This window comes from Lepus europaeus, chromosome 1, assembly GCF_033115175.1.
Source record: "Lepus europaeus isolate LE1 chromosome 1, mLepTim1.pri, whole genome shotgun sequence".
NCBI lineage: Eukaryota > Metazoa > Chordata > Mammalia > Lagomorpha > Leporidae > Lepus > Lepus europaeus.
In genome coordinates, this window is record NC_084827.1 from 32,095,965 (window position 1) to 32,112,086 (window position 16,122).

Sequence of the window (16,122 nt, forward strand, 5' to 3'; positions counted from 1 at the left end):
ACATTACTTCTAAGAGAGCCTTACTTAGGCTCATAGAATAGCTCAGTAGTTAGAGAATGCCATTCGATAAATATTAATGGATGACCTAAGTTTACTGTAATTCAGGACAATATTTTCACAGTAAGTTTTAAATTTTGACCAAAGGTGAATGAACGCTTTTAGTTCAGGTACAAATACATTACACAGAGCTATATATTTATGTACAAGATATATATAAGTTAACAACATGCCAGTGTCTCTCCACTAGAGCTAGAGTGGATTCAAACATTCTTATGCAAACGTGGCACAGTGAACAACTCTTCAATTTCCTGTTAAGTGAAAAGATGATCTTGACTTGAGTAAAACCTCAGGAATGGTATTAGGTCACTTTTCTCTGTCACTCTGGATATCAACACAATAAAATAGGTAACTCCATAAATCATCTCTAACACACAAACAACACCCTTTTGCCACAGTACTGAACAATACAAGCAAGCAGCCTTCATTTGCCACTTTTCACTGGGGAGTCTTCACCACATGCTTTGCTGAGAGTTATGCTTTGTAATACCTGATGTGAATCACAGGGCTAGTTCCTAAGAAGTCAGAATGTGCTCCCTATAGAGACACAGCTACACTCAGGTACCCAAATACAGGTACATCATCGATATACCTCCACCTTTTGAACAAAGATTGTAGAAATATCCTCTGCCTTGATTTGATTAATTTCTTTAGAAGCAACATAAAAAAAAGCATGTCAGAAATATGTGGCATTTGTAAATTGGTCAATCATTTGATTAACACCTAAGACAAATGTTTGCTACTCTGTATTTCTGTTAAAATAGCATTCACAAAGCACAATATTTTTCATACACTGAGGCTTTCCACATTATTTTCTTCCCAATACTGTCATTTATTTATAGACACATGGACTGTCACATTGGTCAGTTTTTATCAGTTTTATTCATAACCAGCGTTACTGCCCAAGGTTTATTTGATCTACACAGATGATACCTGGCGTGGAGTTCCCATCAAATACATCCGTGCCTTGAGGATCTCCAAGTTTTGCCAGTTTCACGATTCCTGACCTGTCCCGCTTAAGCACAGCGTGTCATATGAAGGGCCCAGGCTCACCTTTGGCACGTGAGGGTTGAACTCCACAGCTCTGTGAATGGCCTCTACTGCGTTCATCTCGGCCGTGCTCAGGCCCCGCCGCGAGGCAGCCTCGGGAGAGAATCTGCAAAGCAGAAAGACAAACAACATCCAGTTGGGACCGCTGCTTGGGCATCCACTGGGAAAGGCATCTACAGAACAAGGGCCCATAAAAACATAGCGAGCCGATGACACGAGCTCTCCAAACTCCTTCTACATGGAACCTCTGAGTGACTCCTCGACCAAGGCCAACAAAATCCCCAGCAGAAGCAGAAAGCGTGCTCGCATCTAATCACAGCGGGAGTGAAGTTCAGCTGTCAAGTCTGTCTGTCTAAATAGCTAATCTACATTTTCTACAAGGAACCTGCTTGGATGAGGGGAGGGAGGAAGACTGACAAGGGCAGACAGTGTAGGAAAAAGAGAAAACTAGGTTACAGAAGAGCGCACTTGGTTAAAAACAGAACTGGGGAGAATTTTAAAGGAGGCTCCCAACCCCTTGTCAGTGCTGCCACGGAGGGTTAAGTTGCAGCTTCAGCAGCAGGCGAGCCTGCTCAGGACCGTACAGGCAGGGGCTGTGCACACCGAAACTGTGGGTGAGACACCTGCCCAAGTGAATGAAAAAAAAAACCAGACCATGCAATCTCTTTCTCACCTCACACCCAGGGCTAACTCCAGAGCTGTGCTTGGCAGGCAGACACCACAGGGGAAGCTGTGACAACCCTGGCCCTGCCCTCCCAAGCTGGAGTCGCTGTGTAGGGAGAAAAGATGTTGCAGTAGGTACTGGCGATCTACAGGATAAAAAAGAATGAAAGAAAATTACTTCGGTCTTGAAGTGCACACACACTTAACAGCAAACCTGTCTGACACAGCAGAGGCTGTTTTCCTTTCCTCTGCTTTTCAGCACTACAGAGGGTGGCATGGGGACATCTCAAGTGTTTATGAACTCAAAAACAGTCAAGCCATCTATGCTTTTTCACCTGCCAGTCATCCTTGGATGCTCAGGCAAATTCTAAATGCCATAGCCACCTGCCTGGATCAAATAGGCAACTGTCCCACTCAGCTGACATCTCAAAGCAGAGAGACCCTGGCTAGGCAGTTAGTTTGGAACTGAGGAGGCGGAAAATGGGCAGATGGCCATCCCCTCTACCACGTCACGTGTCTGTACAAGGACTACTCAGTTATGGGCTGCTGCAGGAACAGTAGTACGCAAAAACTGAATTAGAGGACAGCATTTTGTTTAAGTCCTAAGCAGGCCTTTGTTATCTACTGTCTGGCCAAGAAAAAAAAGAAAAAAGAAGTCATCTCAGAGGCATAGAATTTCATATAAATCTCTCTTTAGGGACCCATCCACCCTTACAATACCTGGGGATATACGTTCCTTCCTTTTAGTACTGAAAGAAAAGATCAGCACGTTTTGGAAAATGCATGCTCATAAGCAGGGGTCTCCCAGACTAAGAGAAACTTCCAGAGAAATCCCTCAGAGGCAACACATCTCCTCAAGTCCAGTTGGGCATGCAGTACTGCACAAGTTATTATTCACTTACTTGTCAGAGACAGCTCTTGCTTTGAGCAAGGCAGCTGTGTAGCATATTGTTGCCGACTTTGGTAAGCTTATATCTGTTAGAGAAAAAAGAAAGTAGGAACTCTTGTAAGTCTGCAGGAACAAAGAGCAAAGATTTTCAACACATTAGCATTTTAATCACAGAAGTCCAATAAAGCACAAATTAAGAATTATGTAAGGCATACATTACACAAGAACTTCAGCTACAGTATACTGCACCAAGGTGGTATGAAACAAAGTGCAATTTGTATTTTTGTGAATAATTTAAGTTTATAATACACGAGATGCACTCTTTGAAGAGTAATCATCTTCTGTTTTAAAATTTGTATTTTCATATGTAGAGTTTAAGTGGAAAATGGCTCTTAATATAAAAATTTAGATATTACATGAAATCTGTGACACATAAAAGGCAAATAGGATCTCTTTGTAAATTACAAAAATTTCTCAACAATCATATGAAGTATCAATGTGAAGAAAAAAATAGATAGACTTTTAGGGCTGGTGCTGTGACAGTAGGTTAAAGCCACTGCCTGCAGCGTCAGCCTTCCATATGGGTATCAGTTCGAATACCAGCTGCTCCACTTCTGATGCAGCTCCTTGCTAATGTGCCTGCAAAAGCAGCAGAGGATGATGGCCCAAGGGGGCCCTTATATCCATGTAGGAGACCCAGAAAAAACACCTGACTCCTGCCTCCAGCCTGGTCTAGTCCAGCCGTTGCAGCTGTTTGGGGAGTGTAACAGCAGAAGAAAGATCTCTCTGTCTCTCCCTTGCTCTGTAACTTTGCCTTTCAAATTAATTAAATAAATAAATCTTTAAAACAGATATTTTTAATAACTCTACACAACTTAATAAATTAGTCTTTTTTTTTAATTCAAGGGGCAGAGAGATAGACACTGGCAAACAAAGCTCTTTTCTGCGGGTTCACTTCTCAAATGCCTGTAAGGGCTGACTGGGCCAGGCTGAAGCTAGGAGACAGGATCTCAATCCAGGTCTCCCACGTGGGTGGCAGAACTCAAACTGAGCCATCATCTTCTTCTTCCCAGGGTCTGCATTGGCAGGAATCTGGAACTGGGAGCCCAGGCACTCAGATATGGGATGCAAACCTCTTAATCATTAGGTCAAACATCTGCCCAATGAATTATTGTTTATTGGTCAGATTTAAATGATATTTATATTTTGTGAATTTCAAGAAGTTCATATTCAGTTTTTAAGAATGTTTGTTAAAAATATAAAAGTCAAAATCAAGGAGAAGTACGTAAGTCATACATGTAATTTGTAAAAGGCATGTCTATAAAACCTTTATAAAAATATATAATCGTGTTCATTCAAACCAATGATAAATCTCCTTTCTGAAAAGCCTAATTGGTCATCCAGAAAATAAGTTTCCTTCAGTTTCGTGGAAAATTTCAGATGGAGGGGCAGAGGCAGGTAACTGATTCAGATTATGAGTTTACCAGGATTCAACACAGGGTATACCTGACAATAGACACAAAGAGGTCAGTCCACTGGGAAATTTCTTTTCAAATTATGAGTCCATCTTTTCCAGAATTGGATGAGTTAGTACTTCTTTAACACTTGTAACCAAGTTCATACTATGACACAGAGATACCTTCTTAATTCAGAATAGGTGAAACTAGGCCATTCGCAGGTGCTGCAAAATGCACTCCAGGTTAGAGGAGTTGGAGGAGCTCTTGGGATACCTGGCAAGTGTCTCTTAGGGCTGTTTTCAGCTCAGGAAGAATTATATTACAGTAGGAATAAAAATGAAAGTCCCATAACTACAATAGATAAGAGCAGAGGAAAATAATTTCCCATAAGAAAAGCAATCTCTTTTCCAATAACAAGTATTTGCCATCAACTCCAGCCTGAGATATTTCACTAAAAGGGAAATTTCAGTGACACTGACAAACTACAGTGATAAAAAATACTAGCACAGAACTGAAAGGGAAGTAAAAGAACCCTGATCTCATAAATTATATTCAAGCAAAATCTTGCCACCACACACGTACGATATAATGCTGTGCTTATGACCAGGAGAAGAATGCCAGACACCTGTGGATTTGACTTGCTGCTTTTCCAACATCTAAACACTCAACAGCTTTCCAGTGTGGAAAATCAGTACAGGAACCAGATTATCTTGTGTAGGCTCTACTCAGTGATTGTTATTGAAAGTAAGAAGCTGTGGATAATACATGTTCTACTTAAAAGTTCAGAATTTTTTACTAAAGTTCATACTTTTTATTGTTTCCACTCTTCCTGGCATGATCTGTGTTCCTTCTGCATCAACATGACATATTTCTGTGGGGTGGGAACCAATGAAAAGCCCTCGTAGGGCTGAGGTGGAACACAATGATCATAGTTACTTCAAGGTAGCAGAACAGCAATAGTCTCACTTTTGATAAAGTAAACAAAAACTCTTGTTAAGTAAGACTTAATGTCTCAAAGAGAAAGAGCAAATTGCCTTTCAGGGGTTACCTAATCAGACAGGCATTTTCAGTCAGTTGGAAATGAAGAACTAGATTAGAATTGAGGTGTTGCAACAAAATACTAGAGATGCCTCATCAAAGGTGACCCTGAATCCAGAACTATGCCCTTCCATTCCCATCCTCAACTAGAAAAATGCAACAGGATTCAGCAACATTATTACTGCTCTAGTACATGTTCACCAGTTTTAAAATTTTCACTCCTAGAATGAGCCATCAAAGAAGGAGGTACCTTTCTCTGAAGGGAGGAGAGAACTTCCACTTTGACTGTGGCCTTGTCTAAATAAGATCGGAGTTGGTGAACTCAAGAGGCTTCCACAGCCTTGGCAACTCATGACTAGAGCCTCAGGTGATTACTGATGCCATAAATAAGAGTGTCAATTGTTAAATCAACAACAGGAGTCACTGTGCACTTACTCCCCATGTGGGATCTTTGTCCTTAATGTGTTGTACTATGCAAATTAATGGTAAAACTAGTACTCAAACAGTACTTTATCCTTTGTGTATCTGTGTGGGTGCAAACTGTTGAAATCTTTACTTAGTATATACTAGGTTGATCTTCTGTATATAAAGATAATTGAAAATGAATCTTGATGAAGAATGGGATGGGAGAGGGAGTGGGAGAATGGCTGCGGGTGGGAGGGAGGTTATGGGGGGAAAAGCCACTGTAATCCAAAAGTTGTACTTTGGAAATTTCTATTTATTAAATAAGTTTTTAAAAATTTTCATTCCTATTCCTTTATTGTACATAAATCAAATGGTAGACATGTATAGGCATAATACTCTAAAAATAAAAGAAATACTTTAATCAATATCAATTGGAGGAAGCAGGAAATGTAAAATCACGTCTGTGTCTAATGTTCCTGTCCTTTACTATTGCTATAAGACAATACAATCTCCTTCTCTTAAGGTTCTTCATTTTTGGTAAGAATTAAATCTAGGGTATTACTCGCATATTTTGTCTACTTTAGTAATAACTTTAGTGTCAGCAAGGCAAAAATTTATCAGATGCTTTTATTTTAGCAAATAAGACGTACAGATCTACTTGGGTAGGCATTCAGTATCAGGCACTCTACTATCTCCAAATTCACAATTTTAATATGAAGTATAGGTAGAGGCTCCATCTGTTCCCCACATTCCATATTTTTTCTCCCCACGTCATTGTTATGACTCAGCAGGTAGGTGTTGTGTTACATGAATCCTGGCAAGCTCTTCATTATGTCTTAGTTATACTCCCTCAAAGATTTTCTGAGGCTTATGCTGAGTACACATTGCTCTCAATATCTTGTAATTAACAGAATATGAAGGAGCAAACAAAATTCAGTGAGTGTGCAGTTAGGTGCCTGCACATGACATCCCATTCAGTGGTGGAATCTTCATATGGCAATGAGCTCATACGATTATAAGGGAGCTGAAAAATTCTTATTGCCTAGTGAATGTATAGCTCAAGAATAGGCAAGAGGAATTTGAAGAAGAAAAAAGAATAGGCAAAAGGAAACTTCAGGAGAAAAAAAGAAAAGTCACGAAGAAAATTCACAGGGAAGGGTTTAGCTGAAATGCTTGCAGACCTCAACAAGTGCCTGTAAAAGCTTGAAAATATGGACTCCAACACAGAACAGTTTTTATTAATAGAGAGTGTTCACAGTGCATTACCTACTTACAAGCAAATCTATGCTGAAGAAACATACCAAGCACTCAACATGAATTCATTTCTGCAAAAGTGACACCTCAAGAGGAGCCCCAGAGGTCCTTCAGGTGTATGGAAGACACTGTGATCATGGTAGGGGACAGTCCCATGTGTGTGACCGCCACCAAATACCCTCCAGCAGGACAATATGTGAGGTGGGAGACATTGATGGTCCTCACCCCGTGTGGGCCCAGGCTAATATGTGTGCTTGTATCTTAGTTTTTAACAAGAATGTTTGAAATGTTTAAAAAAGAATAAATTTTTAAAAGAAAAAATTTACAAAGATATAAATATCTTTGCACAGCTATACAAGGTGATTTTGCTTTAAGTGTTATAAGGGTCAAAAAGTTAAATAATTTAAATATTTATAAAGTAAAAAAGCTACAGTATGGTCAGATTATTACTGAAGCAAAAAATAACTTTACGAATTTAGCATAGTGCTGAAGCATAGAGTGTTTTAAATGTCTACGGTTGTGTAGAGTAACGTCTTGGCCTTCATATTCACTCACCATCCATTCTCTGACTCACCTGGAACTGCCAGTCCTGAAAGCTCCACTCACAGTTAAGTTCCTTTTACAGGTACACTGTTTTTGATCTTTTATACCATATTTTTGCTGTACTTTTTCTATGTTTAGATACACAAATACGTTTTAATTTCTGTGCAGTTTTCAATTCAGTGACATGCTGTACAGGTTTGTGGCTTAGGGGCAACTGGCTCTACAACAGAGCCCAGGTGTGTGGCAGGATAAGGTATCTGGGTTTGTGGAAGTACACTCTACCACATCCCCACAATGATGCCTCCTAGTGATGCACCTCTCCGAACTTATCCCCATCATTACGTGACTTGTAACTACAGATTAAAACAGGATGATCTGCTCACCTAGGAAAGATATAAAAAAAATTCTGCACTGGCATTCCACTTGTTTAAAGAAGAAAAATCGAATTTACCAACTCTTTTATGCTAACATTTAAAAAACCCTACAAATGTCTCCCTACCGGAGAAACCTGTGCTCACTGTAGTGCCTAAAATCACCATAATGGCTTTCCACCCTCTCTCAGGTCTGAGTGCTTCTGTTCTATGTGTTCATCACCATTGTCAAAAATAAGCTGAATGCATGAACCCATCCATGGTGCTGCTCTCTTCACTCCCTGGCCAGATTGAAGCCATTGTTCTGCTGAGATTGCCTCCAGGTCGCAAGCCCTTCAGAATAAAACCTAAGCCCGAACCAAAGCCCACAGAGGCCTAGCGCCTCCTGATTCACTCAACTTCTCTTCTGCCCACGACTGCCACCGTCCTCTGTTCCCCTGCTCTACAGGACCCAGAGCGTTCTTTACATGCCAGGTCAGTTGTGCTCTCACACCTTTGGCTCAGGCACCTTCGCTGTCTGGTTTAATTTAGATGCAGCCTCCACTGGCAAGGCTTCTTCCCTCACTTCCCCTTGCTGGGTGAGGTGTCCTTCCACCTTGCGTTAATGTCTATCACATCCTTAGGCTTTATAGTAATTGTATGTGCCCTTAATTGTGTCTGCTCTGTATATGGTGTGCTTTCGGAGTAAAAGCCATGTTCTTCATCACTTTGGACCCAGAAAACAGAGTTGTTGGTCAGTATTTGCTAAATGAAATCCTAAAACAATGTAGTAACATCTCACACTTCTTAATATGTTAGCTTCCTTAAACTTGCAACCATTTATATCCAATTTAGTTCCTGGAAGCCAAAAGTGATCAATGTTGATGGTGTCTTAAGAGGGAGTCTGAAATTTAGTTCTCAAAATGTGTACTGCACCTATCTTGCTTGTGCCACTCCAGCAGAATGCATGAAATTGTGTTGCTGCTCTAATCTAGATGTCTATTTGAAACAGCGATGGATGAAAAAGTGGAGCAGTAAGAAAAAAAAAAATGTAAAAGTTATAACAAGGTTGAAGAAAAGTACAATCTTTGGCCAGAGACAAGGAAGGCAAACCGCACCTCTTTGGCCACTTAAGGATACTTTATTGGAATGATGTTGCTAAAAGAAAAGGTCATATTAGGGAGAATGACTCTTAAAGCTTCAAAAGTCATGAATGGCTCATAAGAGCAAAGTCTGAATGCAATAATCTTTGAAGAAATTTACATATTTACAACTGTTAATTAAAAGGGCCTTGGAAAACCCATTGAGCAAAAGTTTAGATAGATTTTCAATGATAATCTTTTTAACCTAATTTTCTTTTGTTCCTTTACCAATAGTAACAATTGAGATGTAGCTTTAAGAGGATCTTAACTGTTCCTATGCGTGAGATGGATAGGTCAATGAAAGATCAAGTCTCATCACTACTATTCTAAAAACATTTCCAAGGGTAGCAGCCAGCAGGTACATAAAGCCCTAACCACCTCAGAAATGAGGGCACTGTGTCACAGTGGTATCTCAATTTAACCATTCACTCACTGGGCACAGATGCTCTGAATGATTACCTTAGGACACAGGAGTCCAAGACAAATGGACACAGGGCCTGCTCCCAAAGGGTTTCCTTTCTCTGCATGTTCCAGATTCACTGAGCACTGATTCATCTCACTCAACAGACTGTGGGTTTTGTTTGTTTCTTGTTTAATATCTTTCTCTACTAGACTGAGAACTTCTTGTGACACAGAACAGAACATATTCATCTCTGAATCCAGAAACACGTGAAAGTCAGCAATCTAGACATGATGAGCTGCTTGTATCTTTGCTGAAGGAATTTGAAAAAAAAATTAACTGAATTGCCCTCTATGGTCCTTAAGATCATGAAGCACCAGGTATCCCATTTCCTGCTCTGGCAACAAATTGATAAAATCTCTACAAGGTATACTTGAAATTCATATTACTCCAACACATGGCCTTCCCAAATGTTTGTGGAGCCATGAATCAACCCAACAAACAAAAATGGAAAAAAGTGAACAAAAAAAAGCAGTCAACTTCTCCTTCATAACCTGTTTGTGATGTGTTGTTGTCCCATTATATGATGCTATCTGCCATACAGATGTCTTCAGTAAAGTTTTTCAGTTTACTCCTGCTCAAGACACAATGCAAAGAAAAGAATCACAGCCTCTGTCCATAGGCATTTGTTGCTGTTGATGGCAGATAGTGTGAGGCCTTTTTGCCACATCTTCAAAAAACCAGTCCAAGGTCCCCTTTCAACTAAGGGTAAAAATGTCACTGAATAAATTAAAAGCACTGATATACAAAAACCTCCAAAAGATGTGTCACATGGGAGTTCAATGATTCAATCAGGAAATTCTAGATGACCTTAGTAATTTGGGGCAGGGGGAGGGGCAGGCAATACACATTCTACTACACCCAGAAAATTCATCTAATGCTACAGAGCCAAATTCCAGATGTTATTTGCAACTTTTGGACTGGATTACCCAGAAGGTCTGTGTCAGAAGGCCCTTCTGTGGCTCATCCCCTCGAGCCAAATGCAGCAGTTTCTGTGATGGTAATGGCTGGTTGGGGAGGAATGTTACCTTGGTAAATTATGATAACTGGGCAGTAAGGATTACTAAAGCCAACATAAATTTCGAGGGTTTGTGCATGTGCCAACTGTGTGAATTACAGATGTATGCATTCATAAAAGGTCTTCCATCATCAGAGACAGGAGAAGTTTCTCATGTGTACAGTTCTCAATGAAATGACATCTATTATCGGAACTCCTGCTCATTGCATGTACGAATCCAGCCCCTGACAGTCTATCATTTGCTTGAAAGTAACCTCAAAGGCCTAGTTCTCTTGGCAGAGCTACCTCGTGGTGTCCAGAGCAGCAGGGCATCCTGCGCAAAGCTATGCAGGAACCATCATTTCTCAGTGTCTGGTGCATACAGGCCTGAAGCCATAGCCCATGGTTTCAGTGCTGACAATTTTCATCTTGGAAGCAGCAAAGAAGGATCACCTGCCCAACTTTTATGCAAGGATTCCCTTTCAGCACTTGCCTGGTATTGAACATCTCTGCAGCAGCCAGCTCAGGGAAGAAGTCTGGAGTAGGTTTAGGGTCTGTCACCAGGCACTGACAACATCGTACACCTTCTTTGGCAAATGCAGCCTGACTTTGTGGTGGATGTTTCAGAAGCTGCTTGCGCTTGCGTTGTCAAAACTCTTTTAAACTTGCCTGAGAAGCACTGTGTTGGGGAATCTGACACTTGCAGTGCTAATGAACACAGATTTTATTCACTGACCCTCCTGACATCTCAGTCCTTCCTATTCTCGCTCACTCCTCAAACATAAATGGAAAAGGCAGATTATCCAATGACCATTTCAAAGTAACTGATGATAGCTGAACCATTTATGCTGGTTATAAGGCCTTGGGCAACGAACAAGGTTTACAAAACTGTTGCTTACAACTACATGCTGACTCTGCAAAATAATATCAGCAAAAGGCTTATTCACAGGATAGTCTCAACACGGAGTGATTCCCTAATGGCTCTCCTTAGAACTTCTGCTTTCAATCTACTGAGATGAAAGTAATTCCTCCAGTGTTAGAAACATGTCCTGCTCTACAAAGTACACCCTCTGCACATTACCAGATGGCAGATAATAATGCTAATTTAGGATGGGCTTGATGGCATTAGTAAAAACGGTCTTGATATAGTTGCATTTACGTAACATTGGTGACTATAAAAAAGACCAGCTGTTCCTTACAGGGAAGTTTCTGCCCCCAAATTTAGGACAATCACTGCATGACTTAATGGAGTAAATATCCCAAAGAGCCTGGATTTCTACTCCCATTGGTACAATCTGCTCAGAGCATAAGGTTTCTGTGAACCCAGAGAAACAATCTGTCCTTTGAATAGGAGTGAAAATACTTGACATTTCTCTTTTCAGCTTCCCAAAAGTTTAAAAACTGATTAAAGGTAAAACTAAACATTTGTATTCTTATCAAGTATCTATTGATATGTCCCATTAGTTTTATAATTAGTTTTAAGAACAAGCCAGAATACTGCCTTTTGGGAAGGCACAAGTCTTCTTATTCCCTCATTTCAAGTGACATTTTATGCATTTTGCATTGGTACAGGATTGATCACGAATGGTGGTGAAGTGCACAGGTGGCAACCGTGGCTCTTCATAACAACTAACAGTTTCTGAGCACCTACTGTGCGGCCCACACTGATCTGAATACTTAGCATGGACTGAACGCCTTTCATCCTCACAATTAATTACTAGGTGTGTGATCTCTGGCCTTTCTAAGTCCCATTCCATTGCCAGAGGCTTAGAAGGTTGAGTGATTTGTTCAACTTTACTCACCTAGTGAAAGGCAGAGCTGGGACTTGCTTCATGTCGTACCCCCACCCCCACCTCACCCCCACCCAGTGGCTGCCTTTTGGAAAACACTGAGAATTTTAACTAGACACAAGCAGAACCAGAGGTATAAGGTGTGTCTGCACATAAGGTACCTTGTAGCACTCACACTCACATTCACTTGCTTAGTGAGATTCTTCTATCATGGAAGTGCACTAATGATAATGAACAAGAATTCATTCATGAATTCCTTCCCACATTACAACCCTAATCTTTGGAACTGAAGTTTTCTACCTGGGTGGCCTATAAACTTCTCTTGGAAGGCAATCCCAAGCTTGTGACAATGTTCACATGTTCCTGATGGCTTCTAAATGAAGCTTCTGATGCTTAATGATCTTGAAAATATTGCTGTCTTTTAAGCAGATATATGACTGAAGGAAAAAAAAATGATAAATCTCAAGTTAAATGAACACCATACACAGAATTCCCTGTGTGACTAAAGAAATCAGGTACAAAATGATGGAAGATGGAAAATCATATTTTTAAGATAGCTTCAGGAAGAGAGACAAATGCAGATACGCTCATTTCTTACAGAACAATTAGAAAGGAACCTTGAAAGACAGCGTGGCATCACTGAAGCTCTCACCATGCCTTTGTAAGAGGAGACAGACAGAGCACATCACTTTAGCAAGGCTTATGTTTATGGAAAACACATGGGCTCTCCAGCCAGCTAGATCTGGATGTGAATCCCAGCTCTGCAGGTTTCTTGGAATGTGGACTTGCAAATTACTTAACGTCACAAAACCTCAGTTTCTGCTTCTGCTAACATGGAATAACTACCTCCTTGCAAGGTTATTGTGAGGGTTTAAGTAACCTGCATGGTAAGTTCTTCATAAACTATAACTAATAATAAGAACGATAGTATTAATAAAAACAATTTTTTTTTTGGAATAAGGACAGTCTATTCAATAAATGGTGCTGGGAAAATTGGATTTCCACATGCAGAAGCTTGAAGCAAGACCCATACCTATCACCTTACACAAAAATTCACTCAACATGGATTAAAGACTTAAATCTACGACCCGAAACCATCAAATTATTAGAGAGCATTGGAGAAACCCTGCAAGATATAGGCACAGGCAAAGACTTCCTGGAAAATACTCCAACAGCACAGGCAGTCAAAACCAAAATTAACATTTGGGATTGCATCAAATTGAGAAGTTTCTGTACTTCAAAAGAAACAGTCAGGAAAGTGAAGAGGCAACCAACAGAATGGGAAAAAATATTCGCAAACTATACTACAGATAAAGGATTGATAACCAGAATCTACAAAGAAATCAAGAAAATCCACAACAACAAAACAAACAACCCACTTAAGAGATGGGCCAAGGACCTCAATAGACATTTTTCGAAAGAGGAAACCCAAATGGCCAACAGACACATGAAAAAATGTTCAAGATCACTAGCAATCAGAGAAATGCAAATCAAAACCACAATGAGGTTCCATCTCACCCCGGTGAGAATAACTCACATTCAGAAATCTACCAACAACAGATGCTGGAGAGGATGTGGGGAAAAAGGGACACTAACCCACTGTTGGTGGGAATAAAAACAATTTTAAAAATACTGCCAACAGCAGGGTGTGACGACTAAGAGCATCTGCCTGCAGTCACTTGTGTGACCACCTGCATTTTTCCACTTGGCTTTCCTTTACTCATAGAATTCACGTTATATTTAACAAAATTGTTTTCTAATAACATAACATCTACAAGGCTTTGACATCTTGGGCTCTTCCTGCAAGCAAGTTACTTGGTTGCTACAGCAGTAAAATGGGCTAACAATAGTACCTATCAAATATGCTTGTAGTGAGAATAAATGAATTCATCCATGTAAAGCTGAGAATCATGTCTGACACTGGTACATTGTACAAACTAAATAATTGTTGCTATGTTAGTCAGTGTGAAGGACATTACAGAGCCAGAAGCAATCACCTGAATAAAAACTGCCTTTCTATAAGGCTGGCTAACAAACTGCAAATAGACGAGTACGAAAACTCCAGAGGATGGCAAGATAGCATCCCAGATTAATGACTAGAATAATAAAACCTGAGAAGTTGTCTCAGGGGCCAAATCAAAATTAGTCTACAGGTTACAAGGAGGTATGACCAATTAACTACTAATGCTAGGAGGGACCCTAGGTTTCTAAAGTACTTGACTGCATGAGGAGTTTGTGAATGTCAATGACATCCAATCTCAAAGCCGAACATATTTTTTAATAGTGATGAAAAAGCATGGGGAAACAGGAATACATTTTCCCTCCCTCTTTTTCCTAAAACATGTCCCCACCACCACTACCATCACTACCATACCTTGTCACTTTTTTGTTATTCTTGCTGTTTTTGTTTCTTTAAAGATTTATTTATTTGAAAGTTACAGATAAGGAGTGGCAGAGGCAGAGGCAGAGAGAGATCTTCCATTTGCTGGCTCACTACCTAAAGGGCTGCAATGGCCACAGTTGGGCCAGGCCAAAGCCAGGAGCCAGGAACTTAATCCAGGTCTCCCAGATGGGTACAGGGGCCCAAAGACTTGGGCCATCATCCATTGCTTTCCCAGGCACATTAGCAGTGAGCTGGATTGGAAGCAGAGCAGCCAGGACTTGAACCAGTGCCCAAATGGGATACCAGCACTGCAGGAGGCAGCTTTCCCAGCTATGCCACAGTGCTGGCCCTGCCTTGTCACTTTTTTTTTCTTTTGTTTTCAACTTTTATTTAATAAATATAAATTTTCAAAGTACAACTTTTGGATTACAGTGGTTTTTCCCCCCATAACCTCCCTCCTACCCACAACCATCCCATCTCCCACTCCCTCTCCCATCCCATTCTTCATCAAGATTCATTTTTAATTATCTTTATATACAGAAGATCAACTTAATGTATACTAAGTAAAGATTTCAACAGTTTGCACCCACACAGACACACAAAGGATAAAGTACTGTTTGAGTACTAGTTTTACCATTAATTCGCTTAGTACAACACATTAAGGAAAGAGATCCTACATGGGGAGTAGGTGCACAGTGACTCCCGTTGTTGATTTAACAATTGACACTCTTATTTATGACGCCAGTAATCACCTGAGGCTCTTGTCATGAGCTGCCAAGGCTATGGAAGCCTTTTGAGTTCGCCAACTCCGATCATATTTACACAAGGCCACAGTCAAAGTGGAAGTTCTCTCCTCCCTTCAGAGAAAGGTATCTCCTTCTTTGATGGCCCGTTCTTTCTGCTGGGATCTCACTCACAGAGATCTTTCATTTAGGTCTTTTTTTTTGGCCAAAGTGTCTTGGCTTTCCATGCCTGCAAAACTCTTATGGGCCTTTTAGCCAGATCTAAATGCCTTAAGGGCTGATTCTGAGGCCAGAGTGCTTTTTAGGGCATTGCCATTCTATGAGTCTGCTGTGTATCCTGCTTACCATGCTGGATCATTCTCTCCTTTTCAATTCTACCAGTTATTTTTAGCAGACAATAGCCTTGTTTATGTGATCCCTTTGACACTTAATCCTATCATTATGATCAATTAGGAACTTAAACTGATCACTTTGACTAGTAAGATGGCATTGGTACAAGCCACCTTGATGGGATTGAATTGGAATTCCCTGGCACATTTCTAGCTGTACCATTAGGGGCAAGTCCAAGTGAGCATGTGCCAAACTGTACATCTCCTCCCTCTCTTATTCCCACTTTTATATTTAACAAAGATCATTTTCAGTTAAATAAGAATAATTAATTATATATTTATATATAAATATATATTTATTAAATATATTTATAGTTAGATATAAATATATTTATTTATATAATAATTATTAATTTTCAGTTAAATAAGAATAATTGTGTGTTAATTAAAGAGTTCAACCAATGGTATTAAGTAGAACAAAAAAAATACTAAAGGGAATAAAATAGTAAGTTGTTCCTTGACAGTCAGGACAAGGGCTGATCAAGTCATTGTTTCTCATAGTGTCCATTTCA

At 40.1% G+C, this 16,122-nt stretch overlaps 1 protein-coding gene across 4 annotated transcripts in view; it reads right to left on the reverse strand.

The window, feature by feature from the left end:
- Positions 1-16,122, reverse strand: part of ST7 (suppression of tumorigenicity 7) — a 300,729-nt gene that overhangs the window by 39,221 nt on the left and 245,386 nt on the right. For all 4 annotated transcript variants that reach the window (XM_062207690.1, XM_062207863.1, XM_062207599.1 and 1 more), the window contains 2 exons: positions 2,673-2,745; positions 1,111-1,213 (listed from right to left, as the gene is read on the reverse strand). In XM_062207690.1, coding sequence (XP_062063674.1) covers positions 1,111-1,213; positions 2,673-2,745 — 176 coding nt within the window. The remainder of the gene's footprint in view (positions 1-1,110; positions 1,214-2,672; positions 2,746-16,122) is intronic.